The sequence below is a fragment of the Bombus pyrosoma genome, linkage group LG3, assembly GCF_014825855.1.
Source record: "Bombus pyrosoma isolate SC7728 linkage group LG3, ASM1482585v1, whole genome shotgun sequence".
Classification (NCBI taxonomy): domain Eukaryota; kingdom Metazoa; phylum Arthropoda; class Insecta; order Hymenoptera; family Apidae; genus Bombus; species Bombus pyrosoma.
The window spans coordinates 4,360,035-4,378,992 of record NC_057772.1 but is presented as its reverse complement, the minus strand read 5'-3'; the positions used below and the strand labels follow the sequence as shown (position 1 = coordinate 4,378,992).

At 36.0% G+C, this 18,958-nt stretch overlaps 1 protein-coding gene across 4 annotated transcripts in view; it reads left to right on the top strand.

The window, feature by feature from the left end:
- The window catches only part of LOC122566129 (unconventional myosin IC), a 34,519-nt gene that overhangs the window by 10,462 nt on the left and 5,099 nt on the right, over positions 1–18,958 (top strand). For 3 of the 4 annotated variants that reach the window (XM_043722917.1, XM_043722918.1, XM_043722920.1), the window contains exons 2-3: positions 17,861–18,086; positions 18,795–18,910. In XM_043722917.1, coding sequence (XP_043578852.1) covers positions 17,861–18,086; positions 18,795–18,910 — 342 coding nt within the window. Of the gene's footprint in view, positions 1–12,678; positions 12,807–15,693; positions 15,721–17,860; positions 18,087–18,794; positions 18,911–18,958 lie in introns of those variants that run through there. The other variant, XM_043722919.1, reaches the window with a different exon arrangement.

The following is an 18,958-nucleotide window of genomic DNA, read 5'->3' as shown; positions in this document are numbered from 1 at the left end:
AGATAATACTTATCCAATATCGTCAAGTCGAATTTCTTCGATAAAAGATTATTATCGATGAATCATGATGTCAGTGTTTCCCAACTTATTAATTTGATTCCTAACGTATCTTTTTATCTGTTGAAAATCCCACTCGTATTAAGCTTGAATATCGATCCTCAATCATGGCATCAATATCTTCCAAGGTATAGTTCTGTTCCTTAAATTTTATGTAACTTTTGAAAATACCATTTGTGTTAAATTTGAGTCATTTTGTTATTGTTACCTAAATACCAGAGCCATAAAGCATACATGTAATCAAATAGTAAACTACTTGTTGATTTTCGAATCATGCAGATTGGAAATTTTGCACAAACGGCACGTAAAAGATTTTAAGATATCTCCGCGATTTCACGAACGTGCTAGTCAACTATCTTTCTAGGAAACATCGGAGGAAGAAACCGGAGAAAAAAGCAGTGCATTGTTTCTCTGTCGGGCCGAGGAACATTCTATAACATGGAGCGAATCTTCCACGTTTTTTAGCTTTATTTAAGGATATATAGGGAACGAAGATTATAGGTTATTGTTCAGACAAAGACTCTTAACCTCGAAACACGCACGACACCTGGAAAAAGTATAAATAATCGAGAAGAGGGATACCATATCTTCGTTGTTTCTTGGTCCATTAGTCTCTAATAGGTTGATCTTCCAACTAATAAGGTAAATCCTTGGCTTATCGACTGATTTAAGTAGATATGTGATCTCTTGTCACTATGAACCTTGAAATTGAATATCTTAACTTCCAAATAGATTAACTATTACACGATTTCACATACATAGAACATCATGGAACACGCCGCAAGCAACTTCAACCTCATGTTCCATTATGGTTACTATTCTGGAAGGAGACAAACGATTATAAGAGGAAAACTTTACCTTGTTCGTTTGTTCTTCAAAATGTTTGTTTATAGTTTGGCCACAGGTCAGAGACAAGATAACACAATTAAATACGATGAGTCACGATAAAGGTTGCGTAGCTATTTTTATGGGGGCAACATGCGCGACTCAGCCAGGTCTATTAGTCATGTCTGGACGTACGTTTTTTCCTCGAACAACTTGTTAGGTGCTTGCAGTATGTTTGACAGTTGCTATGGAACATTTCATATACCGAATAAAGAAAAGTTATTTATGTTCATCGCGATAAAAAAGAAATATATTATGGAAGCTTTTTACCATCACACTGTTTCGTTAACAAAAAGTTAGATGTTTCTTTAAACATAATTATGTTGTGTATTCTATTATTATTATTATCATTAATAGTATTATCCAAAGAATTATAAAAAGAACTGAGACATATCTGAGTTAATTTAATAAGTGCGTCGAATTGAATTCTCCAGCATTATAGTAAACCGATCGACCAAAAATTGTCAATCGTGGCGCTGAAGAATCACCGTTTTAGCACATTCCGATTACCATATTCAGCTGACTCAGCAGCAATTGGATATTTTTTTTACAAGTCATCAGCAACAGTTCGTACTTCTTAGATTCTCCATCTTAGATTAGTCATATAGGTAGGTACCTGCACAATTTATCATTTTCTCTAATTCATATTTGTATCTGTTTTTCCACCATAGATATCAAAATTCAACAAATTTCACCCGCTGCTATCAATGGAACCTGTAACACACAGCTATCTTGGAATATTATAAATCTGACATTTATCAGTGCAGAAATGCCCTCGTCTGAGTTTCATTATGCGATCGGATAACGAAATGTTTCGTCTAACTCGGCGAACACAGTAGTACTTTACGGTTTGTGAATATCCGGTGTTGAGCTGTAAGTTCGGGAACCGAGTTAGAGATAGTGAAGTTACATAACGATATAGTTCCTTAAAACGATTTTTATCGCGAACGCCACGTAACCGGTGTAACCGTGTGTTCTGTATTTTTCAAACCACTTTTCGTTATCTATCAGCTTCGGTTTTGTTCCTTTTCCTTCGCTTCGACGTAAAACCAGTTCCACGAACTGTGCGTTAAAATAAAAGTTTGTGACGTTAGTGGTGAATAGCGATAGAAATTGCTACCGGATTAGTTTTTCGTTAATCAAACCTGTGATTAATATCTGTCTGCACTTGTACTGTCAGTCATAAATACTTAATAGGACACATACTATATATGTATATATATATAGTTAGATTTATTGGTAAACTCGAACAAATTTTATCTTATTTATTATTTTATATCATAAGATATATATAAGTGAAATAACAGATTTATATACAATGATCCAATACAATATAGGTGGACATAAAATGAGCTATAATTAAAGGCTAGTATGCAGTATCTTAAGGTTAATGCTCCCCTATTTTGCAACCTTAATTGTTGTATGCTACTAGAAACTTGAAACGTTTACCGAATATTCGAGGATGTGGAGGATAATTGGTGTTCTGCTTTTCCGGCGCGCTTTCTAAATTCCGCGTAATCCAGTTCGGCTTCTTTATGCAAATACCGCACTTTTAAACTATCTTTTTTCTTTTCGTGACCCGTAAATTACGCAAGCTTTCTTTAAAGTATACAACTATTGTTCCAAACACTCAGGCAATTGTTTCTTGAATAGCAGCAAGAATAATGGGAACGGGATATCAGATTGGAACTCTAAATTGGATAGAAACGCAGTATACGATTCCGGTAGCCATAAAAAATATATCAAGCAATTGTGATCGGTCGTAAAACTGCAGTGCTGCGTATCACACAGTGAACATAACAAATTTATGTTCTAGGCCAGAAAAATTATCACCAGACTGGATTTATTTGTGTTGATTATTGTTGAGATCCTTGAGCTCTAATAGAAATGACATAAATCGTAAAAAGAAAATGATATTTCTTGTCTAATGCTCGAGCGTTAAAAATATGTTTAATACAATAATTTACTACGTTCTGACCAAAGAATCAATTTCATAGGCTGCGAATATTTCTGTAAATTTCTATCTTTATGAATATAACAAAAAACAAGTAGGATCTAGACAGAGATCCGTTCTACTGCTGTATTTTATGTACTTCTGCATAGTGTTCTATGCATGTTTGCATCTTTCAATTTCCCATAACTGATCGTTATAAGGACGAAAATAGAGATTCGTGAAAATTTACACCTTGTTCTATCAATTTTCCAATTTATCCGATTCTATGGCAGCTCGAAGAGGTTTCTAGCGATAGATTTATGGGAGGATTTATGGGCATCCAGTGTTTTTCCTACGACGCATCACGTACGAAAGCCGGTACGAAAATAGATAGTCGCTTATTTTCGGTGGATCGACTGCTTGCTTCCCCTCGAATCGTCCTTTTTTCCATTCTTTTTATTGTCTTCGTTTGCTCGTCCACCGTTTCACTGGCCGCTTCTGAGCGTCATACAGCCGGAGTTCGGTTTATTATTACACATGGTATTCTCACGTCCCCCGGACGTCATACTTTGTTCCTTCTCTTTCTGCCTGTTCGCCGACGTTTCTGCTCCGTGTCCTCGCGGAGCTTATTAAAGGCTCGCGACAGAGAGAGCACCTTGAAAACCCTGAACTTCAGGCTTGAAGCTGACTGACTCAAGGTCGGTCTGAATCAGAACCGGCCAACCGGTTTTTCGGAGAAGATTCGGAGAAGAAATGTAAGATTACGCCTCCGCGGGCTTCGCTCGTGCAACGCTTTAAATCTACCTCGCCAGACACCGCTCCATCGACGTTGGTTGCAAATTAAATTGCCACTTCCACTGGCAAAACGGTCTATATATAGACATAATTCTGATTGTGCGAATGAGTTTCAGAATAGTAGAGTTATAGGTGAATATGATGTAGTGGCTCGCGAAAGTATTTGCAAAATTGCGTGTGTCATACGAAACATTTTGACATTTCATTAACACTAACGAGATACTTGGTATTGTTCTAATTGATAAATTTGAAGTGTTAATTATTCGTTATACTAGTAAACAGTAATGTTTAGTGGACCATTCTTAGCGCTAGTTCTGTGTTCCAGACCAATATTCCTCGAACTCTGAGTCAGATATAAGTTCTGATTACTATTTTCTTATTTCTGCCTTGTGTAAACGTTTGTAATGTTCTTATCGAAATTTGTGCCAATCGTCTGAAATTTCTTCGAGTTCCTGTAACGAGTATCGTCTTCTTTCTTTATTTTAATTATTTAGAAATATTATTAGTATCAGATGTGCGAATGAAGTTGTCGAACGAATGAGACCTGAGAACTTCGAAATATAACGTTTACTGTAAGGATATCTTAAGGAAAAAACTTGACGATGAGATGAGTAGGTGTATACGTATAGTTGCATATAGTTGAATGGCAGCGAACTTGTCTACCAAGAGGTTGAGTAGCTGGGAGTTCTGGTTTAATGAGGTTCACATGTTTAAGCCTCTATCGAATGGAGATACGTTTCTCTGGTGCACTCGGGAGAAACTGCAGACTTTCTTTTTTCGTCAAGTACATACCTTAAATGATTCTTAGAACGTGGAACATTTATTAAAGTCTTCCCATCAATGGTTGGATGACATGTTTCTTCGTGTCCGGCTTATGCAAGATGTAGCTAATATTCTTAATGGACACCCAGTGTGTACCGTGCAACGCATGGTCGTCTTGGTAGTTTGTAACTCAAGTCGTTGACTTCCTACCATTCTGTTAAAAGAGTACAAAATCGAAGTCCTTGCTTATTCATGGCCACATCGTGTAACACGATACTACATTATTATATGTAAGTACATCGTTATCCCTGGCTGCTTACGAAAGTTCTTTAAACTTGTGACCTGTCTGACAGAAAAATAAGTCTGCAAATATTAATGTTTCGCTTGCAAATTGTATCGTAGTGATTGGTGTAAATTTTCATTGGGCAATCGTGCTATCACCTTATTAGAGGTGAAGATACTTGGATCGTTCTTTGGCCCATCATTTGTTCATTAAACGTTCCTGTGTTATATTATCTTTTCTTCAACCAAATTATTATTCTTCGGCAATCTTTCCTTGAGTCTGCAGTTCTCATCGAGGATTTTACTATTTGTAAAGCGCAGAAGTTTAAAAAGAACGACAATTAATAAAACCGCGAAATTATTAAAATAAGAAACAGTCACGATATTTCAGACCCCTTGGCAGACGACTGTGCATGCCAATTGCAAAGTTAAATGCGATTTTATGCAAAAGAGCAAAACGATCCTGCCAAACAAACCATAAATATCGCGTTAACTCAGCTTTCCACAGTCGATTATTTACGCCTTGGCTTATACAGGCGCCAAATCATCAATTTGCCCGAGGCGCTCGTACGTTTCGGCCGGCCCTGTTCGCGCCGTAAAACCCAGTTATTCATTCCTATAATAAACTGTCATATTCATGCGTCTCCAATGACGTAATGACAATGAAGAACAAGTTTCAGCTGATGCAAGCGTACGTACCCTGAAAGGGGACCCGCGATAATCATTCGTGCCATGTAAATTATGCTAGACCTTATTTAGCTACTTTTTAAATTTCATATCACGTTCCCTTTTTCAGAATAAAAGATTCCTCGAGACTCGATGGAACATCTGCTTTATCTTAATCAATCCTTGACCCAAAGGATGAACAAAAGATCCCGATACGTAAATGATATTTTTTTAATGTTTCTTTGGTTCAAATGGAAAAAAAGAATATGTTATGGTACTTGCCAAATTTGTTTAAATATCCGTTAAAAAATAGGTATAAAATATTACAGATTTTCTCTCTCTCTTTTTTTTTTAGACTGAAACGTGAAAGTGACCTTAAAAGTTCCGAAAAGGAGATTGACCAGAAATTGACCGTAATCGTCGTAACGTTCTCTTTGAACAATGTTACAGCAAACAGAAAGGTTTTCGATCGATTCACCAACACCAGAATAATTTAAGCTGATCACGTTTCGTGGTTCACCCTGTATGAGATTAATATTGTAGCGATATATTTGCAACAAATTTAATGCGAGAAGAATGAAAAATTCGTTATGCCGCCATATAAACGACCACAAGGGAATTATTCCGACCAAGGGTTGGAAAATTAATTAAAGCTTTTAATTGGAGATGTTCTCGCGTGCAATTAAGTGGCTCGCGCGACCCGCCAACTTTTACCGTTTCTGATCCCCACCGATTGTTCCTCAAGCGTGAAAGTCTTAAACGATTTCGTTTCGGACTTGCATGCGCGCAGTCGCGTGAAACTTCTCAGGTGTCTCTAACAGTACTCAAGGGGGAAAAGAAAAGGAACAGGGACCGGAAGTGTCGCGCGCGTCGACCACGATGCGGGACTCGTGCCTTCCTTTTATCGCGAGATAAGAGGTACAACGTTTAGCATGCGTTGCGGGTACAATAATGGACGCAACCGGAAGTTCGTATGGGCACGATCGAAAACGCACCACGCGCCAACCCGAATGCAAAATTACATTTGAATATAAAGAGATTCTGTTACGCGACCTATCGGAGGTCTGTTTTGTGATTATTAATAGACTGTTGGCCTATTTCGTGTTTTATGGATTAAGTTTTAGAATAATAAATCTGTCGATGATCTATCGCAAATGGTATGTTAATAGTATGACGGCCGACTACGACTGTGTCGTCTGTGTTAAATATTAATCTACAATATACTTGGCTGTAGATATTCGTGTATCCTATTAATTTAATTTATATAATTAATTTATTTAATTGATATAACTTAATTCGGGGAATTTAAGGCAAGAATGCAGAGAGTAAATAAAAGAAGTAAAAATGCGTAAAATATTCAGAGACTAAAAGTTGTTGGAATAAATTTTCAATTTAGAAACACTCGAGAGTACTTACATACGAACTTTCTAGTGGAGTTTTTGCCTCTATTTGCGGTGATGGATTTTTATTTTCGATGAAAATTTCATCGAGGTGCAAGGTAAAGAGGCTTCTACGTCAAAGGAAAGTTGTAAATTATCATCGGAGAAGTGAATTTACGAGCGGTGTACGCTACTGTTGGATAGTTTTAGAAAATGGAAAGAGGTAGCCAATGATTTCAGGCGATCCAGTGAAAACCCGTATTTCTTCTTTGCCAAACCAGGCAGCCGACAAAAGGCTAACCGGTTTCCGGAAATGGGTAATTTCTTTATTATACCCATCAGTGCGCTCGTGATCTTTTTTTGTGCAGGTACAGGTCTCGAGCATGACCCCGCGGGGTATAACTACCGTTTCAGAATAAAGCAAGCGAGGTCAAGAATTTGCATGCCCTCTTCTTTTCATTCATCGAACTTCCTCCGGAGCATACTATATTTTTTTTTAGATAAGTACTTGAAATCGTGTGAAAACGTCATGAAAGTTTCAATAGTAAGGAAACTAGTAAAGAAGAGATCGAAAGATAGAAAGGAAAGAAAGAAAAGAAAAGAAATGGAGGGCAGAATAAAAACACAAGGTTCATTACTTTCTTTATTTTCTTTTTTTATCTATAATCTATTCTACGTTATTTTTTATTATTTGCTCGAAATTCAAACTTCATGTAGAAACAATGTAATTCTAGATTCAACAAATCTACCTTAATTTTTCATAACAAGGCCATAGACAAATTTTAAACAACATTGACATTATTCTTGTGTCAATTGTTTGACGATCCGCTTCGTCAAACTAGAGAGACATTTATCGTGATCTCTATAAGTAGAACAGTCTATGATATATATGGATACATGTAACTAGTGCAACATAGACGTTTAACACGATCAAATCAATCTTCGATTCCGTATTAGTCGAGAAAAGCAGAGAATTAAACTGTTTATACGGTGAATATTTTCGGTGGATGCGTCAGAAGATGTTAGTCGGCCTCTCGTTAAAGCAGCGAACAACCTTTCACAGCGAAGGTGAACGCGGACGAGTACCTCGAGGCCTCGGAAGCCCTTTTTCCTTTGACTCATCGTGGAGGTTACGCGGTTTCCCGGTGAACGAACGCGACCCCGTTTCTCCGGATGAAAAACGCGACAATAAACGGCTCGTTTACAGTGGAACCTGCGTGTCGTACACGTCAGAAGCTGTGACCGATCGAATCGCGTGTCGAAGACGGCGGAAAATTGCCTCCAGCGCGCTCCGAAACCTGCTTTTGCTTTTAATTCTCCACGTGAGCGAAACGCACATTGAAACTGAAACTAGAACGTGAAAGAGTTACATGGTCGTCTTTTAACTTTCAGCTAGAGGAAACAGAAATTGTTTGACTTAGAAGAACAGGTTTCAACAGTTTTGTAATTGGAATCAACAATTGCCTCCGGCAAGATCGATACTCGCTTTCGCTTCTAATTCTCTGTTTACAGAATAATTTCCAAGTTGTGGAAGGATATGCAGTGTCTAATTAATAAAACATATTTATCTATGCGATTGAAATTTAGAGAAATTGTTACATATCTACTGGTCGTAGGTCAGCTTTTATTGGCATAGAACAGTTCTAATTTTGCAGCAATTAAAATCCTACGTTTCCTTAAAAATACACGCAATTTACTATCTATCTTCTGTTATTTATATTCATTATACGGCTGCACAAGAATAACAAATTGTGATATATTTTAGATCGGAGACTCGAAATTTGCAGCTTGCAAACTGATTAAATACACAACTACAATTTTTACAAATTTACTTAAGATTTTATTATACAAACTGCTGTATACCAGTATATACTATTATTCGTCACAGTGCATTTTTTTCAGTAAAGTAACAGATTTAGATGTTTCACAAGTGCAATGCAAAAAGAGTGGAGCAATGCATTAGCTGGAAAGATCGGTAGGTACAGCACGTATTTAGCTACCCGCAGGTTGTATTGCATTTTTTTTTTTTTTTATCACCATATTGGTGTTTGCGCAACGAAACTGCAAGCACAAGTTAATTAATCTGATCGTTCCTAACAGTAGAAAGTCGATTTAAATAATTAGTAGGTCTCCTATGTACATACGTTCGTATTTCGATAGAATTAAATAGAAATTCGATAGAAACTGATGCAAGGTGTTTAATCGAACGATGTTTAATCGGTCTTTAGAGAGGAAGAGGATATTTTTTTCACGTATAGAAGAGAATAGTCGAGGATGGCTCGTGTTACTCTCTTAAGATTTCTTCAAGTATGACGGCATCGTGCATGACTAGATGGAACAATGGAAACCGCCTTCACAACGCGATTGTTCATACGCCTGTCAGTCGATCGCACGTATCTGCGGTGATTTAGCATAAGATCAGCCGAGAAATTAGTCATCGGGCTAAAGGTCACGACCGAGACAGTGACTCAGTTCGATTCCCCTTTCGGGGAGAAGCAATTCTTATCGACCGTGATCGAATGTTGCTTCAATCCTATTTTTTTTAATCCTATTAAGTTCGTAGAACACAGATTCTGTGACAACTTCGTCTTAACGCTAGAACTACCGATTTAAAATATATTTATTACATACAGATGACAAAAATTGCAATAATAAAAGCGATAAATAACCTTCGTGATATAGTAAAGGATATTTTTCATTAAAAAGAAAAGAAACTAGCGAAGCGACACTGTAATTGAATATCGTGTTTAGAAAATTGTTCTTTGAGAAAATGTAAAGAGAAACAAGTATAAACAAAGCATTCCTGAGATACGTATTGCGAAAGCACAGCCCATTCCAGAATAGATATGATCCAGCCATTATGATCTTGTTCTCCACAAAGATCCGGCACGATACAGCCTTTTCTCAGCTATCCCTGGTTTTTAGAATACAATCTGTGAAACATAGCAGAACCCACGTCGGAGAGATGCAAAAGAGTGTCGCTATAAATCACAGCTCTCGAAAATAGGTATCGCGTTAATCAAGCCGCGGGTCGAGACGTCGAACGTTGATTTTTACAACTCGCCCGTCTTGGTGTATTTATATCATTCGTTCGGGCCTTGGCTGCGAACCGACCGAGCTTTTTCAGCGATCCACTCGTACTGAAAGCCGCGTGGGCCTGCAGTTCCAACCATTTCGTTCGTAAAGTTTCGTATTTTAAACAACTACATGTTTCTGGAACGTAAATTTTGTTTAAATGTTCATGGTATGTTTTCCAAGCGGCTTGAAATCTCAATATTTCCATTTTCCCTAGATGGATCTATTCTTTTATTATTACGCATTATCAAAAGCAGATCTTTAAGACTCTTATTCATTTTTTAATGTCAAATGATGCCGGAAGTCGTATAGTTAACTTTGAAAAATACTTTAATTTAAACAAAAATCGATCGAGATGGTTTTCTTAGAAAAAACAAGCCAATAGAAAAGATCGATCTCGAATAACGTGGAAACATGGAAATATTCGATGGAAACGAAATTTTAATATTTAATGCTTCCTGCTCTAACAATAGAATAATTAAAGTACCACTGTTTTTCCATAATTTACGAGTTATTTATGTACCCTATCTACACTTTCCCATTCACGTGCTGGAAGAAAACATTTCACAAGAAAAGACGAATATCTTCTCAACAAAGAGCGAGCAGAGGTTTCATCAAGATGTTTCTGTCCCATTTAAATCATCTCATTTCCGATGCAGCGAAAGAAAACTCGCGAATAGCCGTGTACTTATATGTACACGACGTTCCATCGAATATCAGAAGTGGAAACGACAGCATTATGACTTCCGATTCTCGGAAAGTGTCCCGAGATTTATAGAGTTATTGTGATGGGGCTCAGCCCGAGTCGTTGACCGAGCAAAAAAGATTGATTAGATTCGAGCAACGAATCAGCCTCTTTTAATTCACTTTTATCTACGAATTAAGCGTATACTATTTTTATCTATCAATATAAACTTTATTTATTTTAGGCAGAATTTTAATTAGGCAAATACGAAACTTCCGATACGAAAATCGGTTCGAGCGTTAAAAATGAAGAACGTAATTGATAAGACGCGTTTATTAAATTGATCGGAAAATTTTGCTGGTCTTGTTTTCCTCTAAAGGGAAGAAAACAATTTCTTTAACTGAAACTTCTACAATATTACCTCGCTCGTATAAAATACACAATGCAGAATACATTCGATCATAAAATAATTTATTATCAATAGCTGATAATTTCTTTCTACCAATATTATGTCATCTTCTTATACTTGAATAAATACTGTTCTTATAGATTATAGTTCGATATCAAATATTATTTTGCCTGTTAATTCTTTTAGTTATGTTCAATGACGAATAGTTAATCCTATCTGTTCAACTATCTGTCATCTGTCTTAATCTCTAAATAAACTTGTAAATTTTATAGAAGCTCTTATAGAAGAATATCTGGCGATCACAACTTTTCCATAAACCAAATATGTATGTAAAATGTATACTATGTTTCTCTCATTGGTCGTAAAACGCATCGATTGTTCAGAAAGTAACGTTCAATCGGAATATAAGCTTGTTTACGCGAAGAAAAGAATCAGAATTTGCATACCGTAGCCGGAACGGTCATCGATTAACACTTCGTATCGATAACGAGGTCACGAAACGCATTGACCAGAAGCTGCTGTATTCGATCGGTTTTTCTCGAGACTCGTTTGTCCCAGTATTCACGCGGCGTTCGTCGCGATTGCTCTTAAATAGCCATTGTTATTCCTCCATGGGGATCGATTCCCTTTTTCCTCTTTTTTTTCCCACAGTTACTCCAAAGTTGTTTCAACGTTTCGTCCCACGATACAAATTCGGGAATCATGAAACCAAGGTTAAAATTCAACAAAGAATGTTGAATCGAGATTTAATAAAAGAAATTTAATATCACAGATAATAATAATAATAATTTAATTTTCTTTTCCACATTACTTATTATCACCTTGGAAATTCTCTATGGCAACGCAAAGTCCCTTTAAATTAACACAAACGCAGATTATAGATGGATAAATACGACGTTAACGAGTAGGAAGGAACGATAACATATTTGTGTCATTGGAAATACTGTTACAATTGCACTCATTGTCTACAAAAAATTCGAATAGATTAGATTAGATTATACGCATACTGCTCTCCTGATGTCTATTACAAGTTTTTGGCGTTACACAGAATGTATTTCTTCTTTTCTTTCGTTCTTCTTATTCACACGGGTTTTCTTCAATTTTCAACACTGTAAAAACAATGTAATTATTATAAAAAATAATTAAAAGACTGATATTAGTTAATATATAATAATTTCTTACAATCTTCTGTCCTCAATACAATTACTTTATAATGTAATTCGATTCCAAGAGATAATAATAAGATATAAAATTTTCCAAAGTTCATAAGCATTCGTATGTAGCAACTGATGAATGTTTTTCTATCTTCTCAAATGTCAAACGATATTTTTATGAATTAAAAGATTTTTTATTAAAAATGGTACTAACATACAATGGTTTCTTTATATTCAGACGAATTCTTTTACTTCCGATACAATTACCTCATTAAAAAATTCAATACCTGGTGACAACTTCAGAATAAGAAATGAGAAACTCGCAAATACTAAATTCCATCTCTAAACGAGTCTGAGACTGCTCAAATTCTTTCTCAAATTCAAATGTTAATCGATATTTTTATACTTCGCTCGCTAAAGGACTTTCTAAACGCTACACTATATTCTGAAAAGCAGGGGAATTTGATTTAAAATAAGAATTGGACGACTTGACTCGAGTATCCAATGTATTTTTCATTGTATCTCACCTGGATTTATTGGCGTATCAGTAGCGGATGATGTAGCGGTAGAGAGGAGGTAGGAGAAGTTGCGTATAGCCGATGATAAACCGAAGGTGGACACTGTTAAGTCGTTGTTGAGTAGCGACCGTTGGTGAAACGATCCTCCGGCGTGTCTCGATCTTCCCGGTGAACGTGTAAATCGCGGTGAACTCTGTGTGCTAATTGTACGTTCATTTAAAAGCAAAAATAACGGAACCAGAAGTGACAAATTGCTCAAACATCTGGTGTCTCGCTGATCTTCTTCAGTGATCGCTCGTGACGATATTTAGTTCATCGATTCTGACGATTAAACGAGACGGCAGCCTCGATCGTTTCAGGAAATCAACTTCGACAGAGATTTCTTTAAGAAAAATTTGTCACTAATAGAAAAAGTAGTAGTGAAATAATAAGTTATCGTGTAACGATTGGTGTATCGAAATTGAAAAAATAAAGTCGCGTTAAAGAAATATTTCTTATGAAGATTTTACAAGAAAAGAAGGCTGATAGAAAGAATTTTCTTTTTTTATAAATTGCGAATGTTTTAATGATCGGTGTATGCTAAAATTTATAAAGTTAAATAAAGCGTCTCCGTCGTTAAAATATCTCTGATTTTTTTAAAGGAAAGATTACGAATCCCGATGGAAATAACGAACTTTGTATAAATTGTGGATCGTATGGAATTGAAAAAGTTTCCAAAGCCGAGTTGCGTTATCGCGGTATTTAAAACAAGAACGTTTGGTTCTAAGAGTGGAACGTACCTGTAAAAGTCGATAATACGTAACGTCCAATTAACAATTCATAGCTCGATAAGAACAAAAGAGCGCAGGTGACGTGTTTCAAAAATCGAGGCTACGAGCTTCCAATTCTTTAGACGTTCGTGCATTTTTTCTTCTATTTTTCACGAGGAAAATCTCGCGACTAAAAATAATCGTGAACGAATGAACGGATCGAATGATGGGGATTCGGTGTCGCGAATGAAAATTTCATTTTTAATTGATTTTTTTCATGATTCTCCTCTTACGATTGATTTCAACAATTTTATTATTCTCTTTATTGTGCAACGAAATGCGAAGGAATAATATACGTCGAAAGTTTCTTGGCGTCGAGACAGAAAGAAATATAGATAGAATGCGCGAATCACGCGAGTATCATCTTTTTCGATCGAACGTTACGATTTTTCGATAACGGCTAATCTTACGTCGATAAGAAAGCAATTCGCGATAGGGTGTTTGCTCAATAAAATGTGATTGTCCCATAAAGCCATCGTCATTTTCATTTTTATTTCCATTAACTTAATGGAGTTTCCAATATTTCGATCTGATTTTATATACGATGTTCCATTTCGACTATATATTTATATTATTTATATACTTTGGCAACAATTTCTAATCGAAGAAAGATATTTTTAATCGCGCGATTTTTCTTATGGAAGATTAATCTTTCAGAGATATCATCACTTTTTTATTATCCTTGCAAGAATAGCAAAAGATTATTATCTAATGATATATTTATTATCTTGAAATTCTTTGTTAATATTATATAATTCAGGCGTGAAAGAAGTATCTTTCAACGAAACTTTCTTATTAATGTAGAATTCTTTTCGCTTTATTTTTTTCATATTCTTTTTCAATTCAGATCATGATCTTTTAAATGAGCGCTATTACAAAAAGACTCGAACTAAGTACATTTTACAGAAAACAGTTTTCCTTTTAACAACGAAACGAGCCGCTCCGTATAATTACTTTCTCAATGATCTCTTTCCAAACACTTTTCCATCGTACTCTCTGACGAAAGAATCTGTATTCTGAGAAGCATCCGGAACGGCAATGACCGCGATTTGTAGCTTTCGCGTTTATAGAATGGCAACGAGACGCTGATTAATCGGTGCAGTTTTCGAGCAGGTCACGTATGTATAATCGACCTTGAAGCTTCTTTCTTCCAATTGCATCGATTGGCTATTTCTTCTTGTACAAATCATCGGCTCGTATTTAGTTTCTCTTTTAGGAAGAAAATGTGAAACACGTTCGAAAGAATACGCGTGAAAACGTGTCACGCGGGAATTCGAAGCAATTAGCTTCTCCTTTAGCGTCGTACTTTAATTGGTTCGAGCTAATTGGAACACAAAATCGAAGCTGTGCTTGCGTAACGTTTCGTTTCGTTTCGTTTCGTTTCGTTTCATCGCACAATCGATACCAGTCCTCTTGAGAGAATACGTTCAAGCTTCAAGCGCTGAATCTAATCGAAACGATGTATAAAAATTTTGCGTTGGATTATTTAAGATATCTCGGCTGATGTTTCTTCTTGTCGATTACGCAATTTCGTTGTGTTCGTACAAGGGAAAAATTAATTGGAAACTATAGGATAATGATACAAATTAAAATACGAATTATGGTATAATGAAGTTCGCTGGTCTGCGGTGAAGTAAATACTATTAAGAATAAAAATATCTTTAGAATCGGCCAATTTTTAGATGCTTATAGATAAGGAAGAAAATTGGATATGCTCGACAGCCATAGTATTAATTATGACACTAGAATATAATGAAATTTGTTCATCCTGAAACATTTATAGAGTCGATGGTCGATGTTTAGGTGCGCACGCGAGATAAAAGAAAATTAAATATGATAGTAAAGGATATAAATTATGGCTCAAGGATGTGATACAATCCAGTCATTTCCGTAAAGCGATGTCTTTCGAGAATTAAAATATCCGTGGAATCGGTGGACTTTTAAATATCGATAATTGTATCGTAAAATTTGGATGTTATACTTCGTTGATATACCTATAATATTTGTAGCCGGTGGTTCTTTTTTCCAATGAAACAACCAGGAATTAAATGAAAACATCGTAACCGATCGATCACGGAAGATTATCGAGCGAAATCGAGATCGAATTTCCACGTAGGCCGCGTATCTTATCGCGCGATCTAACGTTAGATTTCACAGGGAAGTACAACGAGCATCAGTTGCGAGAGCACCAGCTCTGGTTCTGTTCTTTCTGCCACTACTCACGCGATAACAATAACCCGTCGTAACTTAATTCGTTAATCTGTTTCGTCTGTTGGTTGCACAGGATACAAGGACGCTGACAAAACATGGGGTGAGTCCTGTAAAAGTCCTTCATTAGGACAAAAGGAGTATATACATATATAAATTTTTATCTTAATAGCGAAATTACTATCTCTGATCCTTTATGGTCCATTTTATCTTTTTTTTATACTATGAGAGAGAGAGAGGAAGAGAGGGAGAGACAGGGAGAGAGCTATAGTAGTTTACGATATTATACATTATTGTTATATCGTCACACGTTAGTTTTACATATATATTGTTATGTAACAATGATTCGGCTAGGGTTTCGTCTTGGATAAACAACGAAGAAGGTTTATAAAATTCCGTGTCTCACGTAGGTAGACGTATGAATTACTATAGTGACTGTGCAAAGTTTGTAGAAGGGCAGAACACACCCTATTTTGCACAATGCGAAGCAACGAAGTTTGACTCAAGCCTGAATCGTAAGGGTGGGGTAAAAGTGGCCCATGCTGTTCCTTTGTATCTGATTGACAGTCTTCTACCTGGATCTTTCGGTAGTCTAGCGTTTTAGTCTGTTACTTGAAGCCAGAAAGTGAGGCGAGAAGATGTTCAACCGTGAGAGACAATAAATTATGTGTATTATCCGTTGATAGTTTATTGATTTTGCGATACACAGTTTCACAAGAAGTTAATGTAAGTACAGTCATAAAATTTGTGACAGTGTTATAATCGAAAGACTAATATCTTTATTCCTTTCTTACATAATCGGTTTTAAAGCATCCTCTACTTGTATTTAGCGATTCAATTGAAACTGATTTCGTTACAATTTATTCGTTATTATTTATTATTCGTGATAATTTAAATGAAATATCGGAATTACATAGTTTCTTGTGTTACAACTTTTCATCGATCTCTCACCGTCTATCAACACTGCTTTGGTATCTAATCAGTAACTTTATCACCAATCTGCAATTCTGCTAATGACTATATCGCTATTCATCACAGACAATACATTCTTTATGTGACGTTTCTCCCTTTCTGGAGATTAATGAACAAAAATTTATACACATTTCATTGTATTCATCGTCAAGCGAGATCATCTCCAGATGAGAATTTTTCTTTAAATTGAAAGATATATACGTGTAATATATTAAAAATATATTTTCAATTAAACTAGTTGGAAATCAATGAAAGTCTGTGAAATTAATAAAATTGATAGAATAATTTCAAGGAAGAAATATCGTCAGTCAATAAGTTGATTTGATTACAATTTCCTTTTTCTTTTTTCTTGATGCAACAAATATTTCATTACAAAAGTTAGATCCGTTGCTTTGATCAACATGCTTTTTACTTTCCTAGCATTTTTAAGTTGCAAGAAAGTTTGCAGACAGATAAAGAGATCAGACAGACAAACAAAGAGAGAGAGAGAGAGAGTGCGTGTATGTAGTAGTAGTAGTAGTAGTAGATAGAGATCAGAAGATTTCGGAAGCATAAGGAGAGAAACGAGATGATCTATCTTGTTTTACTATTTTTCTATGGTGCGTATCCATGTCGATGGTCGATGCGACCACACACGGAAAATCGACACCGATCGCGTGAAGCACCATCGAAGTTCAGGGTGTTGATTTCCTTTCCGGAGATCGAACAATACTCGCAATCTGCACTTTCTCGCGCTCAGTATCGTGTAACGTCCACGAGAAATCGGCATACGTCTTGGCCGCAATTAATTTCACAAATCTCATCGTCGATCGATCATAATATTAGGCAGGCGACAAATATACGAACGAGACAATGTAGGTACATAGTCAGATCCTTAAAAAGAGAACAGAAAATGAATATTAAAAAAATCATAGGATATTCTTATTACATTTTTTATCGCAAAACTTATTTTTATACCTCGCAATCCCTGAATCTAAATTAAAAATATCTTAAGTCAACTATAATCTTTGAATTTTTGTGAATTATTTAATTACTTCTTTATTTAACTATTTCCATCATCATCCTTCTCAAAGCTAAAGCAATTTTTTAACGATAGAAAATACAAATGAGTGAAAGATGATATAAAGAAAGGAGCAGCTTCGTTATTAAAATTACTGTTCCTTCTCCTCCTTCTATATAAAGTTCTACAGATTTTTCATTTAAAAATTCCTTCGGACGAACTACTCATTATCATGCATCTCAAAAGTAACTTGCTCCCTGACCTATTATAGCGAGGCGCGTGCGGTATCCGACACTGGAGGTGTTGTGAGAAGTTCCGGCAAGGCACGGGCACCGGAAGTCCCCAGGACTGGCAGCGAGTTACGTAGAAACATGGAACGTGGTCTGCACGAGCGTGACCGCGTCGGTGTCCAAGACTTCGTTCTTCTCGAGGACTTCCAGAGCGAGGACGCGTTCATCGATAATTTGCGAAAGCGTTTCAACGAGAATCTGATCTACGTGAGTAAAAGATCTTTAAGGAAGAACTGCTCGAACCAATTACCCGGAAGTCTGGCGTCGCTTTCTTTCTGTATTGTCTAGTTAAATGTACTTGTAAGCAAGACTTTCGATTGACTTGAATTTTAGAAAATTACTTTCCTTAGATTTGTCTATGAAAATATAATGAAAAATTGGGTAAAATTTATTTATGAAAATATAGAAAACTTAGTTTATCGGTAGCGTTGAGTTAGCATGTAGACTTATGGCAATTCAGCTAACTTGTTCAAATTTGGACACGAGGCAACGTCTAGAAATTTTTAAGTTCTCGCGATAAGTGCTTGAAGTTTCAGTTAGTTTATTGTCCTCGTACGTGTTATCAGCTAACACAGGAAACAGCAGCGTATATTTTGGATAAACATTGATTCAAAGAATGTAGTATTATAATGAAGCGTTATTAAAAAGATGTCGAGATTTAAAAATACAAGATAATATTTATCTATCATTCCATAGATAAAAAAGGAATTTTTTGTTGGTTTCTAAACCAGTTATACACTTACAGCTACGTTTGCAGAAAATTTACCAATTCAGTTAGCTATGCCTCAAACACGCATTTGGCGACACTGTGATAATTTCATTAACTAATCGGCCAACCTGTTTCATATTTACCTAGAGTTTTATTTTTTATTGCTCTATTCCAACTTTATGACGAGCTTCTTACTATTTTTCTAGACGTATATTGGTCAAGTGCTGATATCAGTGAATCCCTACAAGAAATTACCAATTTACAACTCGGAAACCATTCAATACTACCATGGAAGAAATTTCTTCGAAGCTCCGCCACACATGTAAGAAACTAAACTACGCTACAAAGTGTTCTATTTTTCAAATAACCG